At 48.2% G+C, this 18316-nt stretch overlaps 1 protein-coding gene across 3 annotated transcripts; it reads right to left on the reverse strand.

The window, feature by feature from the left end:
* Positions 1 to 1710: 1710 nt before the first annotated feature.
* On the reverse strand, positions 1711 to 18316 carry HPSE (heparanase). 3 transcript variants are annotated; one of them, XM_080639097.1, is made up of 13 exons: positions 18086 to 18316; positions 16442 to 16587; positions 14935 to 15060; positions 14260 to 14433; positions 13679 to 13850; positions 13028 to 13075; positions 10919 to 11012; positions 10255 to 10361; positions 9221 to 9335; positions 4710 to 4828; positions 4413 to 4559; positions 4087 to 4224; positions 1711 to 3589 (listed from the first exon to the last, which is right to left on the reverse strand). In XM_080639097.1, exons 1-13 carry the CDS (start codon positions 18253 to 18255, stop codon positions 3430 to 3432), a joined length of 1716 nt encoding a protein of 571 aa, XP_080495223.1. In that variant the 5' UTR covers positions 18256 to 18316; the 3' UTR covers positions 1711 to 3429. The 3 variants fall into 3 exon arrangements, with proteins under 3 accessions (XP_080495223.1, XP_080495224.1, XP_080495225.1); XM_080639098.1 differs by lacking the exon at positions 4087 to 4224 and having other exon boundaries at positions 1711 to 3676; positions 18086 to 18312; XM_080639099.1 differs by lacking the exon at positions 4087 to 4224 and having other exon boundaries at positions 18086 to 18307.

Genomic DNA, 18316 nt, shown 5'->3' on the forward strand with positions numbered 1-18316 from the left:
GGGAATAGCTCATTTCAGACTTGAAAAAAATCACCAAAAGCTATTAAGTCCCCACTGTCATTTTTGACTCAAGTCTGAGTCAATGGTCAAAATGTCCCTGATTCCAAGGAGATTATCAGTTTCCTTATTTTTACGTGCATTAAATGATCCCCTATACAAAGGTCTCGTGATGCAATGTACTCCACCTTCCAGGAACTGATACACAGTAGATCTAAGGTGAGCAATCCAAGCTCAAAAATGCAAAAGCAAATTGGAACGTGTGTGAGAGAATTGCTCCTGGTTTCAGATAAATCTGTCTCTGTGTGTGTGTGTGTATATATGTATGTGTATACACATACACACACACACACACACACACACACACACACACACACACACACACATATATTTAAGTTCAAGACCCCAAAATTTATAGCATTCACAGAGGGGAAAAAACTCTTGGATAAGGTGCTCATGGGGCCAGTGCTGCTGCAGACAGGGCCTGCAAGGGTGATATTCAGCTCTGGGTCTGACCATACCTGTCCTGCTGTGCTGGAATCCAATGTCTCATTTACTACGTTTGTCTCACTCCTGCTTTGTTTACACAGAGCTAACAGTAGCTATCAGCTTAATATACAACACTTCGTAAAGAGAAGTCACTTTGTGAAGAAGCTCAACATGACCCAGCAGTGTGTGCTTGCAGCCCAGAAAGCCAAGCATATGCTGGGCTGCATCAAAAGGAGTGCGACCAGCAGGTTGAGAGGGGTGATTCTCCCTCTGTACTCCGCTCTCATGAGAGCTCACCTGCAGTATTGCATTCAGCTCTGAGGCCCCAGCATGAGAGGTACAGAGCTGTAGAAATGAGTCCAGAGGAGAGTCACAAAGATGCTTCGAGGGCTGGAGCATCTATCCTATGAAGAAACGCTGAGAGAGCTGTTCAGCCACAAGAGCAGAAGGCTCAGGGGAGCCCTTACAGCAGCCTTCCAATACCTAAAGGGGGCCTACAAGAAAGCTAGAGAGAGATTTTTTATAACAGCAAGTAGTGATAGGTAAAGAGGGAATGGCTTTAAACTGAAACAGGGGAGATTTACATTAGATACTAGGAAGAAATTCTTCACTGAGACTTACAAAAGGTTGGATGGAGAAGCTGGAGCTGCCACATCTCTAGCAATGTTCAAGGCCAGGTTGGACGGGGCTTGGAGCAAGCTGGTCAAGTGGAAGATGTCCCTGCCCATGGCATGGGGTTGGAAATAAATGATCTTTAAGGTCCCTTCCAACACAAACGATTCTATGCGGCAAAGCCACCTGGGTGTGTGTAGAGCTTTTTAAGTCGAAAGTGGTTACACGAGCTGTGAATGATACCTCTCACCAACCCGCCATGTGAAGAACCAGACTGCATGCTCAGAGGAGACGTATCTGGGAGGGGAAGCCAGAGCAGCTGTCACTTGCGCACCCAGACCTCCCTGTACCCCTCCTAGTAGTTCTTGCATGCTAATCAGCCCGTGTACTGTGTCTGAGTCAAACAGTGGGGTGGAGGTGACCCCTCTGTCTGACTCAGTACAACTGAAACACACCAGCCTAGGTATGATTTCTTTAATTTTTACTTACTCAGGTTACTCTTGTTGAGAATCATGCAAAGTGCAGATGATGTGTGACCAAAAGGAATGGAGGGATTTTTGTGGTATTGGTATGTGAAAAAAAGCGTCTTGAGAAAAAGGCAAGTTGCCAAAAACCAGTATAAATCGCTTTAATTAAAACCTTCAAATATAAAAGTCACAAGCATTGGAACAAGCAAAACTGTTAGAAAAGTTCTAAAAAGAAGCTACCAGGCAAACAATCATTTTGATGTCTTAGTTGTAAATTATTATAATAATTCTATATTACTAACTTTAAGTGGACAGTATGTAAGACTTTCCACTTCATTTTATGCTATCTTTTCGTAGTGAACTTGGACAATATAAATGAATTTAGCATTCTTTATTCTCATTTCTGATCTATATTACCTCCTGGTACATAGCTCTTCGGAGAATGTGTCTGCACTGTGGGTGCAAACGCTTCTTTGAAACGCTGAACTTAAATATGACATCTTTATTGTGCAACTTTTCATCACGGCTTCAGAAGTTTGTCTGGTTTTAAAGTCTTCTTGTTAAAACATGTCCCCTCCCTCCCTGTGTTGAAACCCCGTGTAGCTGGTAGCATCCTCTTAAAGCTTAAGAAGTGAAATACAGTGGTGTGGTGTTGTTTTCCCCTGCTGTGCTCAAAATACCATGAGGCATTGACAGTGGCATGGGTTATATGTCTTCAAGAAAAGTAGATGCAAGTCAACACATGCAGGAGGAGCCCACAGGTATTCTCTGAGGGGTTTTGCTCCCCTGCAGACCAGCAGCCCGCATGGCAGAGGAAAGCAGTCAGTGGCACACTGAGCTGCAGCAGGGTGTGCATGGGGAAGGCACGGCTAGGGAAGAAAAGGCACCACCAACACAGGTTTCTGGCCAAAACTGGTGTTTGCCCTGCAGGAAGAATGTCAGCCTGATGGGCGGGTTTGTCTCCTGAATTGTCTAAGGCCACTGATGCCCCTCTGATGGTCGAGGTGGTTTGCTCAGTCTCTTTACTATCACATTTCCTTGAGGACCTGAGCGACTTAGGGAGTGTGAAGCAGAGCTCCACCTACAGATAGGGTCAAGGAAGTCCCTTCCAGCTGAACCTCCTGCGGGGTGGTGGAGGTTGAGCATTCCTTTATCTGCACTGATTTACCGCAAGCTCGCCTTTGGAAAGTACATGGCTATAGCTCCATCTTGTGACCGAACCTCCTAGCTTGGGACAAACGTAAAGTGCTGCCCCAATCACTGCCGAGGGCCTGGTTTCTCGGCAAGGCATTTTCCCCTGCAGCTAACCCCAACCTCGGTTTGCTTTGTATCTCTGCTTTCCACCCTAGGATGCCCTCAGCAATCACAACCCCTCCTTGGGCTTCCCCACGTGGTGCCGGCAAAATCACAACTGTACAGCTAAAATAAACCCCTTGCTCATCCTTTCTGAAAACAAGCTTTCAAAGGAACTGCTTTGAAAACTGAGCTTGCAGAAATGAGAGTGGAGGTTGCAATTCCCACCTGGCAAAGTCCCAAGGGCAGTGTGAGAAGCTGATGCAGCTCTGCACATGGCATGGAGAAGGGCCCTGGGTGCAAGTGCAGTGATCCAGGCTGGATTAAGAGCAAAACCAACACCTGCCTGGGCTTGCTCTACCTGGATAATTTTCCCAGGATCTTAACAAGCATCTTTCATGTACATATTACCCAGTGGGATCTCATGTCTTCCCCAGCACAGAGATCATACTGGTGCCGTCATACTTGCATCCCTTGCCAGAATTAAATCTCATGGTAGAAACGTGAATTTCTAGGATTAGACTTCCCTACTAGCCAAGTGCTTTACATTTCTCCTGTGTGCATTAACCATTTAAATGCAAGCAATAGCTTTGGTGTTTTTGATAACATAAAAGCCGTAAGAGAAGGCTGGAAGGCTGAGGATGCTGCCGGAACCAAGGGGTTTTTCAGTAAGCTCTGGCAGTGTTTTGTCATCCACCATCTGTAGCACATGGCCATTCAGCTCAATAGACCTGGAGAGGGACAGAGACACTGTTTTGGCAGCTGCGTTTTGTTTGCTATCGAGCACAAACAGCTCTGAATCATTCAGCTCAATAGACCTGGAGAGGGACAGAGACACTGTTTTGGCAGCTGCGTTTTGTTTGCTATCGAGCACAAACAGCTCTGAATCTGAGTATAAACATAAACTCAGCCCAAAGCCAAATTAAACTTCCCTTGAGGGTTTATGTGTGCACACAATCAGCATCTGCAGCACTCCCTCTGCAAGGACTCCATAGCACACGCAAGTTGAAAAGTATATGTTTCTTACTCTTCTAGTGAGGTCAACAGCAGAACAGGCTTTGAAAAGTACAAGTTTTGTTTTTTCTCCTGCAAATATTAAAATATCTTCTATGCCCACAGAGCAGATCCTTCCTGTGCTGACGCATTAGCAGTAACAATAAACAGAAACCACACAAAGCCTGAACACCTTGCTGTAAATGAGGAGCCAGTGCTTGGAAAAGCAATATACCTGTGCTTGTGGCAAAGAAAAAGGACTTTAGCAGCTGGTCCGGAGCCCTGAAGCCTGCTAGGAAAAAGCTTCCCAATTAGCATCAAACAAGTGTCCTCATACCTCAGCAAGCTTTCAGCAGCCTGGTTTTTCGGAGACCTGATTTAACAGAAGTCAGACCTTATTAGAAAAAGCTCCAGGTGCCCCTAACCATTCTATGATTCTGTGACTGAATGATAACCTCTTCCTGCCACCCCACACCTTGCACATCAAACAAGGTGAGGCTTCAGAGGACACTGAAGTCTACTCACGATCCTTTCTACAGAGACAGGAGGAATTGCACTTACCTGGAAAGGATATTCGCTTTGCCATGAGGCAGTAAGAGGTACTGATCCACGTGCTTACTTGATAAGTGATTTGGTAGCTGCAAATGTTGGGTAACATTGTACAGGTTTAAGGCAAACAGCGTCACATCCCCTTCTCTGTATTTTGGGCTGCAAGGCAAGAGTAGATGATGGTGTTGATTAGGAGAGAAAGGTTTCATAGATATATGGCATCCTTGTGCTGTCCCAGATTGCTTTTGTTGGCCTAGGGATGGCCATAGGCTCAGGTTCTGGGATATTTCACCCTTTCTGGTGGCTTACTGGAGGGGGTTTGTGCAGTGGAGGTAGACACGGAGTTTCCTCTCGTCGGCTCCTGTCAGGCCAACCTGCAGCACCTTGGTACCCACCAGCTTCTTGTAGAGGAGCGAGAGCCAGTAATCCTGGGAGGCACAAAACCACATGTGAGCACTTTTGTACATGCCAGATACTCCACACAGTGCTTAACAGCATTAATTTTGCTGGTAATTTCAGGTTTTTTTTTCCCCCATACTTTTTTTCCTTTCCAAGGTTTTCACCATATCTATTCAAGTTCCCACAAACAGCACAGCTAAAGAGAAAACCCTGCTCCAAGCTGCAGAGCAGCTGTGTTTACAAGGTACCTTGGAGTGATTTTTCACTTCACACGCAAATCTCTGTGGAGGAGAGACTGTCTGCACCTTGGAAACTCCCTTTTGCAGGGCACAGAGCACCTCAGGGCTGAACCCACAGGGGATAAGCTGCCCTGCCAGCAGGAAAGCTTGCGCCCAGTTCATAGGCACAATGCCAGGAGGCCCCCAACAACTTCCATACCTTTCACTAACACGGTGCTTTTGAACAGGTCTCAGGATTAATCGCTGAACACCAGTCATAGAGTTAATCCTCTGACACTCCAGGACAGTGCCTGAGAGCAGGCCCAGTGCAGGCTTATGTTTTTCAGGTCTGCTTCCTTTTACATCTTCACCACTACTTTTCCTCTATGAAGTCTGTGAGCTTGCATGCTCAGCTCCTCTGCAAGCCTCCTGACACTGCTGTGATTCTTCATTTCCCTGCTAACTAACACTGATGGAACTGGGTTTGGATTTCCCTGCCTCTAAAGCATTATTTGCTTGATTAGCGTCTGTACTGCCTGTAGGTGACGAACAAAGGCATGTCCTTTCAGTCCAAATTAAATCTGTTTTAAATGAGGAAATAAAAAGCCCAAAGTAATAAGCCTGGCAACCCAGTCCCTGGCATAGGGACCAGACGAACAGGCAGGACAGAAAACCCCTGAATGCTGGGTTTCGTCTCAGATGGTTGCTATGAACCTGTGAAAATCACAACTTAGAAGCAAAAGAATGAGAGGAAAGCTAAAAAGAAAGATGCTATCCTCTCACCCCAAGGTAAGTGCTACTAGCAGAAAAAAACATGCTGTTCAAATAATGATGTTTCATCACAGCAGAATGTTATTTCCTAATAAATCCAACTATACTAAATGAGGAATTAGAGATGTGTGCACGTCTACAGGGGTATGATATAGTAGGCATCACAGAAACATGATGGGATGGCTCCTACAACTGCAGTGTTGGAATGGAAGGTTATAGGCTCTTTAGAAAAGACAGGCCTGGCAGGCGGGGAGGGAGAGTTGCTATTTATGTTAGGGATAGGCTGGAGAGTATGGAACTCTGTCTGGGGACGGGTGAGCAGTTGACAGAGAGTTTGTGGGTCAGGGTTAAAGGGAGAACAGCTATGGGGGACATTACTGTGGGGATCTGTTACAGACTGCCTGATCAAGAGGAATCTGTGGATGAAGTGCTCTATAGGCAGATAGGAACAGCCTCACGCTCACAGGCCCTTGTTCTCATGGGGGACTTCAACCACCCTGACATCTGTTGGAGGGAAGGTACAGCCCGACACAAGCAACCCAGGAGGTTCCTCAATTGCGTGGAAGACAACTTCCTACTGCAAGTAATAGAGGAGCCGACAAGGAGAGGTGCCATGCTTGACCTCGTGCTCACCAACAGGGAAGGGCTGGTTGGAAATGCGATGCTCCAGGACAGCCTTGGTTGTAGTGACCACGAGATGGTCGAATTCGAGATCCTCGGGACAGTGAGAAGAGCGTGCAGCAAGCTCACTGCCCTGGACTTCAAGAGAGTGGACTTTGGCCTCTTTAGGAACCTGCTCAGTAAGGTTCCATGGGATACAGCCCTAGAGGGCAGGGGGGCCCAAGACTGCTGGTTGTTATTCAAGGATCACCTGCTACAAGCTCAGGAGTGCTGCATCCCAACTAGAAGGAAGTGCAGCAGGAGGGCCAGGAGACCTCCTTGGATGGATAAGGAGCTGCTCAGGAAAATTCAAAGGAAAAAAGAGGCTTATAAAAGGTGGAAGCAGGGACAGGCGGCCTGAGAAGAATACAGGGATGTTGTCCGGGAAGCTAGGGACCAGGTTAGGAAAGCTAAGGCCCAGTTAGAATTGAACTTGGCTAGGGATGTTAAGGATAACAGGAAGGGATTCTCTAGGTACGCAGTGAATAAAAGACAGACTAGGGACAACATAGGCCCCCTCTGGAAGATATCGAGAGAACTGGCTACCCTGGATTTGGAGAAGGCTGAGGTTCTTAATGACTTCTTTGCCTCGGTCTTCACTGGTAAAGGCTCTGACTGCACCACCCAAGTCTTGGAAGGTGAACACAGGGACTGTGAGAATGAAGACCCTAGGCCCACTGTAGGAGAGGATCTGGTTCGAGACCATCTTAAAAACCTAAATATACACAAGTCCATGGGACCTGACGACATCCATCCGCGGGTCCTGAAGGAGCTGGCGAATGAAGTTGCTAAGCCACTGGCCATCCTATTTCAAAAATCATGTCAGTCAGGTGAAGTTCCCGACGACTGGAAAAAGGGAAATATAACCCCCACTTTCAAGAAGGGGAAAATGGATGACCCAGGGAATTACAGACCAGTCAGTCTCACCTCTGTGCCTGGCAAAATCTTGGAGCAGATTCTCCTGGAAGGCATGCTAAGGGACATGAGGTGCCACAACAAGGTGGTTGGTGACAGCCAGCATGGCTTCACTAAAGGGAAATCCTGCCTGAACCAATTTGGTGGCCTTCTACGATGGGGCTACAGAGCTGATGGACAGGGGCAGAGCAGCTGACGTCATCTACCTGGATTTGTGCAAAGCGTTCGGCACTGTCCCACACAACATCCTTGTCTCTAAATTGGAGAGACATCAATTTGATGGGTGGACCACTCGGTGGATAAAGAACTGGCTGGATGGCCGCACTCAAAGAGTTGTGGTCAATGGCTCCATGTCCGGCTGGAGACTGGTAACGAGCGGTGTCCCTCAGGGATCGGTGTTGGGACCGGTCTCGTTCAACATCTTTGTCGGTGACATGGACAGTGGGATTGAGTGCGCCCTCAGCAAGTTTGCCGATGACACCAAGCTGTGTGGTTTGGTTGATACACCGGAGGGAAGGGATGCCATCCAGAGGGACCTCGACACGCTTGTGAGGTGGGCTGATGCCAACCTGATGAAGTTTAACCATACCAAGTGCAAGGTCCTACATCTGGATCGGAGCAATCCCAGGCACAGCTACAGGTTGGGCAGAGAAGAGATTCAGAGCAGCCCTGCGGAGAAGGACTTGGGGGTGTTGGTCGATGAGAAAATGAACATGAGCCAGCTTCAGTGTGCGCTCACAGCCCAGAAAGCCAACCGTATCCTGGGCTGCATCAAGAGGAGCATGACCAGCAGGTCGAAGGAGGTGATCCTGCCCCTCTACTCTGCTCTCGTGAGATCTCACTTGGAGTATTGTGTGCAGTTCTGGTGTCCTCAACATCAAAAGGACATGGAACTGTTGGAACAAGTCGAGAGGAGGCCACGAGGATGATCAGGGGACTGGAGCACCTCCCGTATGGAGAGAGGCTGAGAAAGTTGGGGCTGTTCAGCCTGGAGAAGAGAAGGCTGCGTGGAGACCTCATAGCAGCCTTCCAGTATCTGAAGGGGGCCTACAAGGATGCTGGGGGGGGACTCTTCATTAGGGACTGTAGTGACAGGACAAGGGGTAACGGTTTCAAACTTAAATAGGGGAAGTTTAGATTGGACATAAGGAAGAAATTCTTTACTGTGAGGGTGGTGAGGCAGTGGAATGGGTTGCCCAGGGAGGTTGTGAATGCTCCATCCTTGGTGGTGTTCAAGGCCAGGTTGGACAAAGCCTTGGGTGGCATGGTTTAGTGTGGGGTGTCCCTTCCCATGGCAGGGGGGTTGGAAGTAGATGATCTTAAGGTCCTTTCCAACCCTAACTATTCTATGATTCTATGATTCTATGTTTTCATTTAATTATTCTTCAGCCAGTACTGAGGGCTTAATATGTTCATGACCTAAGAAATGGTTGAGTCTTGACTTGATATTGGCTTTTTTTCACATGGGATATAATTATTATAATACCTCCTATCACTTCCGTTTAGAAACTACTCATCGCTCAGCTGAGAAGTACACAAACCAAAACTCTCCATCCAGAAAAAGCCTTGTGAACTCCACAAGTGATGCTCTGATTTGTATGCAGACATGTCCCAGCAATCAGCCTCTGCTATGCCGAAGACTAGCCACATCCCTGAGGTTACAGTAAACATCTTGTACCTATAGATATATAACACATGAACCTATAATGAAACATGGCCTAACTTTAGGTACAAGGATAACTGTGACTATCGTACAAAAAAAAGGTGATGTTAAAGTAGCTGACTTGTATCTCCACATCCAGAGTTGCCTGTGCAACACACACCATTCAGACGGCATTAGCGGAGTTGCATACATACCGGCAAAGGCTCGAAGTTGGCATCCACCAGGTGATAGGTCCCTGCCCCGAAGAAAACCTGCCTCATCACCACGTCAATCCCCTGCCTGGCTGAAAGCCCAAGTTTGTCCAGCCACCTGACAAAAAAGATAAGGCAAATATCATGCAGATGGAATTGCTGACCTCAGCTGACCACCATTGCCCCTCTCCAACCAGAGCCAGAAGTAGGAGAGCAAGAATTAGGGGAGGATACTGACTTCCTTAAGAATCAGACAACTGATTTCAATTCAAGTCTTGCACTGATTACCTTAAAATATAATCCCAGACCACCTCTGGAGGTCAGAGCTGGTGGGAACAGTTGCTCCGCTCCCCTGTTTGCAGGCAGTGGAAACTAGGAGTGGCAGTGGATGCTCCTGAACTGGGTAAGGGCCTGAGGGCTGAGAGAAATTATTACAACAGCAAGGTTGCCTGCTACTACCAGGCTTTGACTTGCTGACTCACAAGGCCCTGATGAGAATATCATCATGCCTCATAGGAGGGTGAAAAAATACATTGCATCCATGGTTTTGGTTCATTTTTAAAGCATGAATTGTACATTTTCATGCAATTTTATCTCCCTGAATCTACAAACCGACCAAAGTGATAAGAAAAGCCTGATTTCTTTCACTTCAACAGGTTTCTGCAACTGGAGTCCTTGGAGAGAATAGTTTTTATAGCTAAATTTCCATTGGGTTAGTTATCGCACAGTGATCAAAGGATGACTTTGGAAAAGGACACCCATTTTGTGAATGACTTTCCATAGTCACAAAAGGATGGAGTTTGCATTTGCAGATTCAAGGGCAGAAATACAACTTTCTAATGCTTCTTATCTCCCATTTGTCTTAGGAATCTGTAGGGAAGCACACAGGGAGCAGTGGGAGGATTATGATACTCAATGCACTCATTGCCTGTCCTCCCCGGGAAGCCTGAGGGAGGCATTCCTCCCATGGGGCAGGTATAAACCCCCTTCAGCATGTGAAATGTGACATTTCCCCACACCTGTGACATGGTACTCACATAAAGCCAGCAACATAAGTGTTGGACAGCCTGGGAGCTCCCCCTCCATAGGCAGAGCTCGTCTCTCCCAGCCAGACCTTCTTGTTGGGCACAGTCCCATCAACAATCTGGCCAGTGTGGCATAGGGAAGAAGAGGAAGGGACAACAGTTAAGTTTGTTGGCTATGGAAATAGTAGGCAATCAAAATTTTATGCTTTAGCCAGCCTGCATATGAGGTTTGCATTTAAGGGATTACACCAACTGAGGGGGATGTCACACAAATTTTGATCAAAAGGACTAGAAGCAGATTTGCTTTCTTCTCTCCAAAAATACCCAGATCTATGCATGTAGAATGAGGCGAACATTTCTAAAAGCCAGGTTCTGTAAGTCTTGCACTGAGTAGTGGTATACCCTAAGTTATACTGTTCTCAGGATCTCAAAATGCAGAGAAATCAGGGTAAGGATGGGGTTATGACCATAAATTACATCCCTGAGTAATAACTACATTGATAAATGAGAATGTTGTAGGTGCGTGATGCATTCTTTTGTTTTTGATTTACAGTGGCAGCAGCACCCAGGCTTTTAAGATCCCCATTTATCGCTAGTGAGAAACCCTACTTTATTCTGGATTCTCTGCTAATGCTCTGAAAGTTGAACATGGGAATGAATAAACAGGACAAAGCACCTCCAGGACTTCATGTACAGCTGTGGCAAAGGTATCCAGCACTTTAGGGCTCAAGAAATCCTCCCTTGTTGCACTTCGTCCATTCACATAGTAACTGGAAATGGAAAAAACCCACACAAAATGAAGAAAAAAATACCAGCACTGGCACAAAACACCACCAGAAGTATTTGGTTGCTTGATACATTTATCCACAGCACAGGTTTTCTGTTCAGTTCTTTTTCCAGATGTGTGTGTTGTTTGTATTTAAGGGATTATCAGGTATTACCTCGATGGAGCCAGGGTATCACAGAAATTTTGATCAGCAGAAGTAGCAGGGTTTTTTTGCATCAACTTATTTAGAACAAGGAAAATATCACTAACAGCCAGCTTCTGTAAGACTTCTCTTGCTGAACAGTCTGACACTCGTATGTGATTACTTGCTTTACTGTGTCAAGTTATATATTAAAAACCAGATCCCTCTTTCTGTCCCTCTATAGGAGTGTTTTGGCTATCTACCTGGAAGGGAACTGGAATGAGGCATCCTTGTGGGATGAAGGTTGCCCTCCACCATGAGCAGAAGAGCTTTTAAGTCTGGTTTATCCATATAAAGAACCGGAAATTAGGATCAGTGTGGTTTTTACATTTCATCACACTGACACTCAGTCCTACCAGAAGTAGCTGAAGTCTTCCAACCACAAGAGGAAGCTAAAACCTGATAATCCTAAATTAGTAAAGAAAATAACACATGCCCATTTAAAGCAAAGACAACCAAAGGGCAAGAACAGCCCAGGAAAGGGAGAGGACACATTTTATGCCTTGCTGGCTGCGCAGAATAAATAGATAAGTCATATATTTATACATATATATAATATAAGCATGTGCATCTTCTGTCACTGTTACTGACTGCTGCATATCAGCTCTGCATTCAGCTCTGGGAATAAAACCACCTTCACATAGAAATCACTTTCAAACACGTGGAGTTCATGGCAGGTGTCCTGGGGACAGCTTGCCCCACTGCACACCCGAGCACTTTAAAACTGCTTCTCTAAGCCATGACACAAGAGGAAAGGGCTGGGGCTTTGCCAGCGCTGTTTGCCCTGTGGCTGGGATGTGAGGGCAAGTTATACACACACAGCCCAAGCTGACTTGGAGAGCAAATGTAAGGGAACAGGAGAAGCTGCTAGCACTTTCCTATGGGTAAGGGTCAGCCAGACCTGCAGGGCTTTCTGTTTGTATCAAACAGATGTAAATATAGAGAGGAAAAGCAGTATGTAACGCATCAGCTAACACGGCTTCTGCTGTATTTTTTACAAGGAGTTGAGTGCATTTGCAGCAGGGTCATCGGTGACTCTCTGAATTTGTTTTTAGAGAGCAAAGCTTTCACTCAATTAGGTTCAAACTTTCTAATGCCAAGGAGAGCACTGATGTTAGGAGTACTGACTCCATTTCCAAGCCCAGTCACCCATGGGTTGTTTAAACCTTACGTTAAAAACTTTCTCTCGTGCAGGAGTTCAGCAGAGGCATCTCTGCCAAGTAAGTCTGAGCTACGCGCTTTTCTTTTCATGTGACACCCCCTTCTTCCCATGGGAAAGTGCATTTCATTTGCAAGGGTTGGCAGCTTGAAGCTTAGAGACAACCAGGACTGCTGCTCAGATCTCACCAGCTTTTGGTACATGTCAAAATACAGCATGTGCGAAAAGGCTCAACCATTGCAGATACTCTCATCATGCAGGGGAAAGCTGTGATACCCCCTCACACTCTTCTGAGAAATAAAGCTGCTGTGCCATCCTTTTCTCCACATCCCACTTATGTTTTTCTCAATGCACATATTTAGCAGGCAAAATGATGGTCTTGGACGTATTGCATTCCCTGCTGCTGTGCTTATGTTACAATCCTCCAGCACTGCTTTTGGGTCTGTGCACCAAGTAGACTCTTCGGAGACCTTCTGCATTTCTGTAGCGCTCCCTCAATCCCTCTCTTATTGTGAGTGGAGCAGTCTGAGGAGAGGCACCTGAGGAACTGCTGAAAGGGGTGTTGCACCCCCTCCTTCCTCTTGAGGTGCTCAGATTGACATTTTGCAAAGAAAACAGGCAGTAAGCAGAGCGAGGATGGTATCTGAGCATTACTTACTGGTGCCATGTGACAGAGTCGATCACCTTCCCTCCTGATTTCAGGAAGCTGCAACCAGAAGGGATGCAGTGGAGAGGTTAGTACTGGTGATGGGTCACAGCCACCCGTGAGCGAACTGCCCTGCACAGCCCTCTCCTCTCCCGTCAGCTGGCAGTAGTGATGGTGAATTGCCTTGGGGCCACACTTGTGATGGCTTTTAAATGGGCTTTGGGCAGCCCGGCTGCCTCAGCAGGTTGCTGGGAGGATGAATTAATGCTTGTGTAACACACAGAGATTTCTAGTATGAAAAGCCCTTGTTAACACAGCCACTGCTCAATTGAGAGGTGTGTGGGTCACTGAAGTACTGCTAGCATCTTTGTTCCAACTGGCTGAGCGTTTAAGCCTTGAGCTCATGCATGCAGGTAAGATTTCAGTCATACCCAGTCAAGGGAAAAGAAAAACAATCCATGTGTCTAATTCAAAGGTAAATCAGGAAATTAGTTCTCAAATAGGATGTATCCAGTTGTACATCCTTAGTATTGGTTTGGAACAGAAAACCCTCAAAACCCTGCCCCGATGCCTCCTCATGCCCATACTGCATCTGGGTGCAGACAAGCCACTTCTACCCACAGCTGCCCACCCCGGGGGTGCTGCAGGGCCCCGCAGTCCCACCTCCTCAGCAGTCTCTGTGTGTGCTTCCGGGGCTGCCCGACATCAGGACCGTAGAGCTTGGCGTGCCGATAGAGGGTATAGTTACTGAGGAGGTGGCGCAAGTGAATAAAGTCTTGCCCCAGCTGGAAGCCGTCGATGTAGACACCGGATTTCTTCCTGAAGCTGTTGGGCTCTGGAGAAAATACGTGTGCATCAGCGCCCTGCTCGAGTTTTGGGGCACAAAATAGGGCAGCTTGTTCCACTGGGAGAGTACCAACCCCCTATGCCTGATCTGGCATGGTGCAGGTGAGATGTTTGAAGGCAACAAGTGTGCTGCTCTCCAGTACTCTGTCCCAGGTGACATCCTGTACCTTGAACAGCATCATCCACCTCATCTCAGAGCAAAATTATTTCAATTGGCTCACTTACTGGGCCTTCTGTGCAATCCCTCCTCGCAAATTAAGACCTTACTGTTTCCCAATAAAGCATCACCTTGCCTTTATGGACTGTCATCCAAAACATCCAGAATTGCCAGCCCATACCCTGTGGTGGTGCCTTTCAGGTGACTGCTGGCCTGACCCACAAGCAGGCTTCACACTCACCATTCCCGAGCTCCCAGGAGATGTTGTACCTCCGCGAGGCGCAGTAGTCCAGCAGTGCCTGGGCATTGGAGCTGTCCCACTGCAAGCCATCTTTCCGCAACAAGGCATTGAGCCCAAAGACCAGGTGAAACCCTGAGCAGTTTGCAAAGCTGTAGAGAATGTCCAGGGTATTCCCTGCACAGACGGAAAAGGGGGGATGTTTATATCAAGGTTATGGTGTGCTAGTTGAGCTCCAGCCAAGTGACTATCTTTACTGCCTGTATTTATTTCGCCTGGTGCTGCAGATGCACCTAGCTCCCCCAGCTAGACAAAACAGCCCAGACTTGGCTACACATTGTCCTGCGAGGATATCCAGCAGGATACTATTAAATATGAGGTGGCAGGCAGTATAAGAAGATTTCTTTGAATATTTCCTTCAAGGCCAGGTTGGACGGGGCTTGGAGCAACCTGGTCCAGTGGAAGGTGTCTCTGCCCATGGCAGGAGGTTGGAACTGGATGAGCTTTAAGATCCCTTCCAACCCAAACCATTATGTGACTCTATGATTGTTCTAAGTGGGCAAAATGTTTATTTTACAGTGGCTTCAGCTCCTGACAGCCTATGACCCTTTTACCACAGGGCAGAGATTTGCAGCCCCCTGTTATAAACCCAAGCAGAAAAATCCACTGAGGTCTTACTTGTAATGGTGGTGTTTTTGTGCTTTTTCCGGTTATGCTCCGCAAGAATCAGCTTCTCCTGGCTGGGCCACTGGGCCAGCAGCAGCCTCTCAACAGCAGCAAACACAGGCCTCGAGCCACAAGCCTCTGTAGAGCAGAAGAAGGTTGATTGCAATTAAGTCCTCATGTTCACAGCCAGAGACCAGCATACAAAGAGACATATCTCTCAGGAGGAAGCCCAATGGCTTGATGCCAGGCTGAGAGCCAGTTGTGCACTTCAGTGAAACGCATCCATACTTCCACAATGTTAACCACATAGAAAAAGAGGTCTGGCTTTGTGCATAAATACATATTATAAATATATGGTGCATAAGTATGTATGTAATGTGTCTTTCCCAGTTTAGGGTGATGGAAATGGTAGAGTGGAGGAAGACCAAGCTCTGCTTCTGGAGGCTGCTATTGTGGCTACACAATAAACTGTTTTAGCTGGAGCATCAGCCGGAAACCCTTGTTCCAGTGAGCTGTCAAAGTATGGGCTGTCGTGCCCAAGGAGCAGATAAGCCACCCCAGCCTGCAGTGGCATGGCAAGGCCCACCTTGCTGTGAGCAGATACGGCACAATGCTTCCTGAGCTGCCTGTCTCCTGCAGGGGAAAGCACTGACTGCCCCATATGGCTCTTACAACACCACCAGCAGGAGTCATAAGACACCAGTTCTTCAAAGCTCATGTCTTTTCTCAGCATGTAAGCAGGAACAAGCCGTAACCAGAGAGGAAGGCATGATCTGGAGTCACAGCTTATGATCTCAGAGAGGAGGCAACCGCTCAGCAAAGTGGAACAGGGGTAAAAGTACCACTTGACTTCAAAACTGAGCATCACCATACAGTGATGTACAATTGTGCTGTCATGCAGGAATAGATGGGAATTTTTTCTCCTGAAACACCTCTAGAAGGGTTTATGTGCCTTTGCTAAGTTTAAAGAGTAATTGGACTCTAATGCAGCGGGAAATCTCATGCACCAGGACCAAGCTCGAGCAGTTGGCAGTGTTCCTGTGGGTTTGCATTGGCATGTCGAAGCAACAGGAGGGCAAGGCTGCGCCCCCAGCCTAGCTCTGGCTTTGGCCAAGATGGAGAAAACAGACACTCTGTTCTCATCAGATTATTCCTTCTGTCCGTGACTTGATTTTCACAATGAAACCACAGATTTTTGAGCTGGCCTTGACTGTGTCCCAGGGTGCAGGGGAGCTACCAAGGCTGCTGCACGGAGCACGGGCAGCAAAGGGGGAGTCCCAGCAGAAGCCAGGGTGGACATGACATCCCCCACACCCTTCCTGGCTTTCCCATGGCTGACACAGCTCCTCCCACTGACAGTGCTGAAGGTCCACAGACCCTCTCTCCACAGAGAACAATGCTGACTTTGTAGAGGACTCCCAGCACTGCTGCTGTGCCCTTGTGGCATCCCCAGCCTGCATCAAAGTCATCTCCTAAACCAAGGATGGTTTTGAGTCTAATACATTGATGCCAGGTTTACCTTGCTGGGCCTGAAGTTCCCAGATGATTCTTTCTTCCGATGTTGAATCCTTCTTGGGATCAAAGATGAGAAAGTCTGTCTCGGTGCCACCAAATCTCAGGAAGCCTGGGGACAGGGCTGTCGCCAGGGCACGCAGTTTGGGATTGCTGAGGGAGGGAAACCAGGAAACAGAAAAACACTGTATTCATGCAGACTATGGCTTTGGGGTAGAGACTAAACATGGCAAGTACTCAGAGGACGTGCTGCAGTAGGTGACCTGGGGTTACCCTGTAGAGAGAAGCAGATGTGGAACATCTGGGGAACACAGTCACAGACAGGGAGTCAAATCTTGGGGCAAAGTAAGGCCATACTCCAAAATAGGGGTTGAGGTTTTTGTGCAAAGCATCTTTCTCCCCTAGATTTTTTGGTTTTGCTTATACATACCTGCCCCATGAGAAGGTGGATGTATAGCTGACTTCACACCATCAGTCCCCATTTCCATCAATGAGACCCAAAGCAATCACTTTTGTACCCAAGAGAGATTAAAAGTCCATGCTGGGACACGTGTTAGCTTTAGCAAAGCAGGTCTGTAAAATAACTCAACACGCAGCACCGACACTGGCCTTCACTGGGAGAAACCACAAGGCATCAGAGAACACCAGGCACACCAGCACTATCTGCTTGGTGGTGACACACAGCAGATTAGAGACCACCAAGTACTTCCCGCTCCCTGTGGAGGCAGGGCGGGCCCCAAACCCAACCCCAAGGTGTTTGGTTGGGGTTGGAGACCCAAGTGAGCACTCTCCAATAAAGCTGTTTTCTCCCCACTTTGATGAGGAGGAAAGATAAAAGTGGTGGGAGAAGGGAGATCAGGACTGGAAAAGTACTGTAGGGTCAAAAAATGGGATCAGACAGACAAAAAGGAAAGAATTAAGATTGCCCCCCAAAAAGGTACAGTCAAAAGGAACAGAGTACAAAAAAAAACTAGAGAAAAAGCAGGGAAGAAAAGGCGGGAGGGGTCAGAGCCAAAAGAACAGGCAGGAACAATCATCACTTCGCAGTTTCAGCATTACCCAAGGGGATAAAAAAGGCTTCATTTTTAGGATCTCCTGATTCAGCTTTGATGGTGACAGATCTTCAGCATTTACTCGGCTTTATGTTGACAGCGCCCCGGCAAATGCCTGCAAAGCCGGGCGGCAGGGCTAGCAGCTCTGCCATTTGTAACCCTTCTGCTCGGCGGCTTCCTTCTCTTTTTCTGCTCGCAAAGCAGCTCCTCTCCCTAGTTTATCCCCGTGCTGCTTCCAGCGAGTACCACTCGAGCTGCGCCTTCCCTCCACCCACCGGCCCTGCCGTTCATTCCCCGAGCACTCACGGCAGGGACCGCCTTGCTGCTGCCCCGGGAGGGCGAAATCAGGGCATCCTGAAGCAGGGCGGATGCAGCAGCCGGCCCCAGCTCCAGGGATGGGGTTCCCCCTTTCCCCCCCCTCTCCCCTCTCCGCGGCAGCAGCGCCTTTGCCGACTCCCCGCCGGGATGCCCGGGCTCTCTTCTCCGTGTCTGCGGAGCTCTCCGCCTGCCCTGGACGGCCCTCCTGGGGGGACCCCTATGCTGCTCCTCATCCCTGGGTTACTTTCTCCTTAGCCCAGAAGGGGCGGGAGACGGCTCACCTGAGCAGAGCGACATAGCGCGGGTCGCGGGCCAGGCTGGCGTCCAGGGTGAGGGAGAGGAAAGCAGGGCTCACCTCGCCGCGGGGGGTGCCCCGCAGCCCCATCCGCAGCACCGCCGCCTGCCCCTCCGAGAGCAGCAGCAGCGGCAGCAGCCGCGGCAGCAGCAGCATCCTCCGCTCCCGGCCGCAGCTCCCGGCCGGTGCCAGCCCCTAGGAGGGCGGGCCTGTGCCA

Source organism: Psittacula echo (genome assembly GCF_963264785.1).
Source record: "Psittacula echo genome assembly, chromosome: 1".
Taxonomy (NCBI): Eukaryota; Metazoa; Chordata; class Aves; order Psittaciformes; family Psittacidae; genus Psittacula; species Psittacula echo.

Coding starts and splice junctions, on each gene's coding strand:
- HPSE (XM_080639097.1), bottom strand. CDS start 18,255: ATGCTGCTGCTGCCGCGGCTGCTGCCGCTGCTGCTGCTCTCGGAGGGG. Junction 15,061..16,441: donor GGAACTTCAGGCCCAGCAAG/GTAAACCTGGCA, acceptor TCTGCTCTACAG/AGGCTTGTGGCTCGAGGCCT. Junction 14,434..14,934: donor CAAAAACACCACCATTACAA/GTAAGACCTCAG, acceptor CCGTCTGTGCAG/GGAATACCCTGGACATTCTC.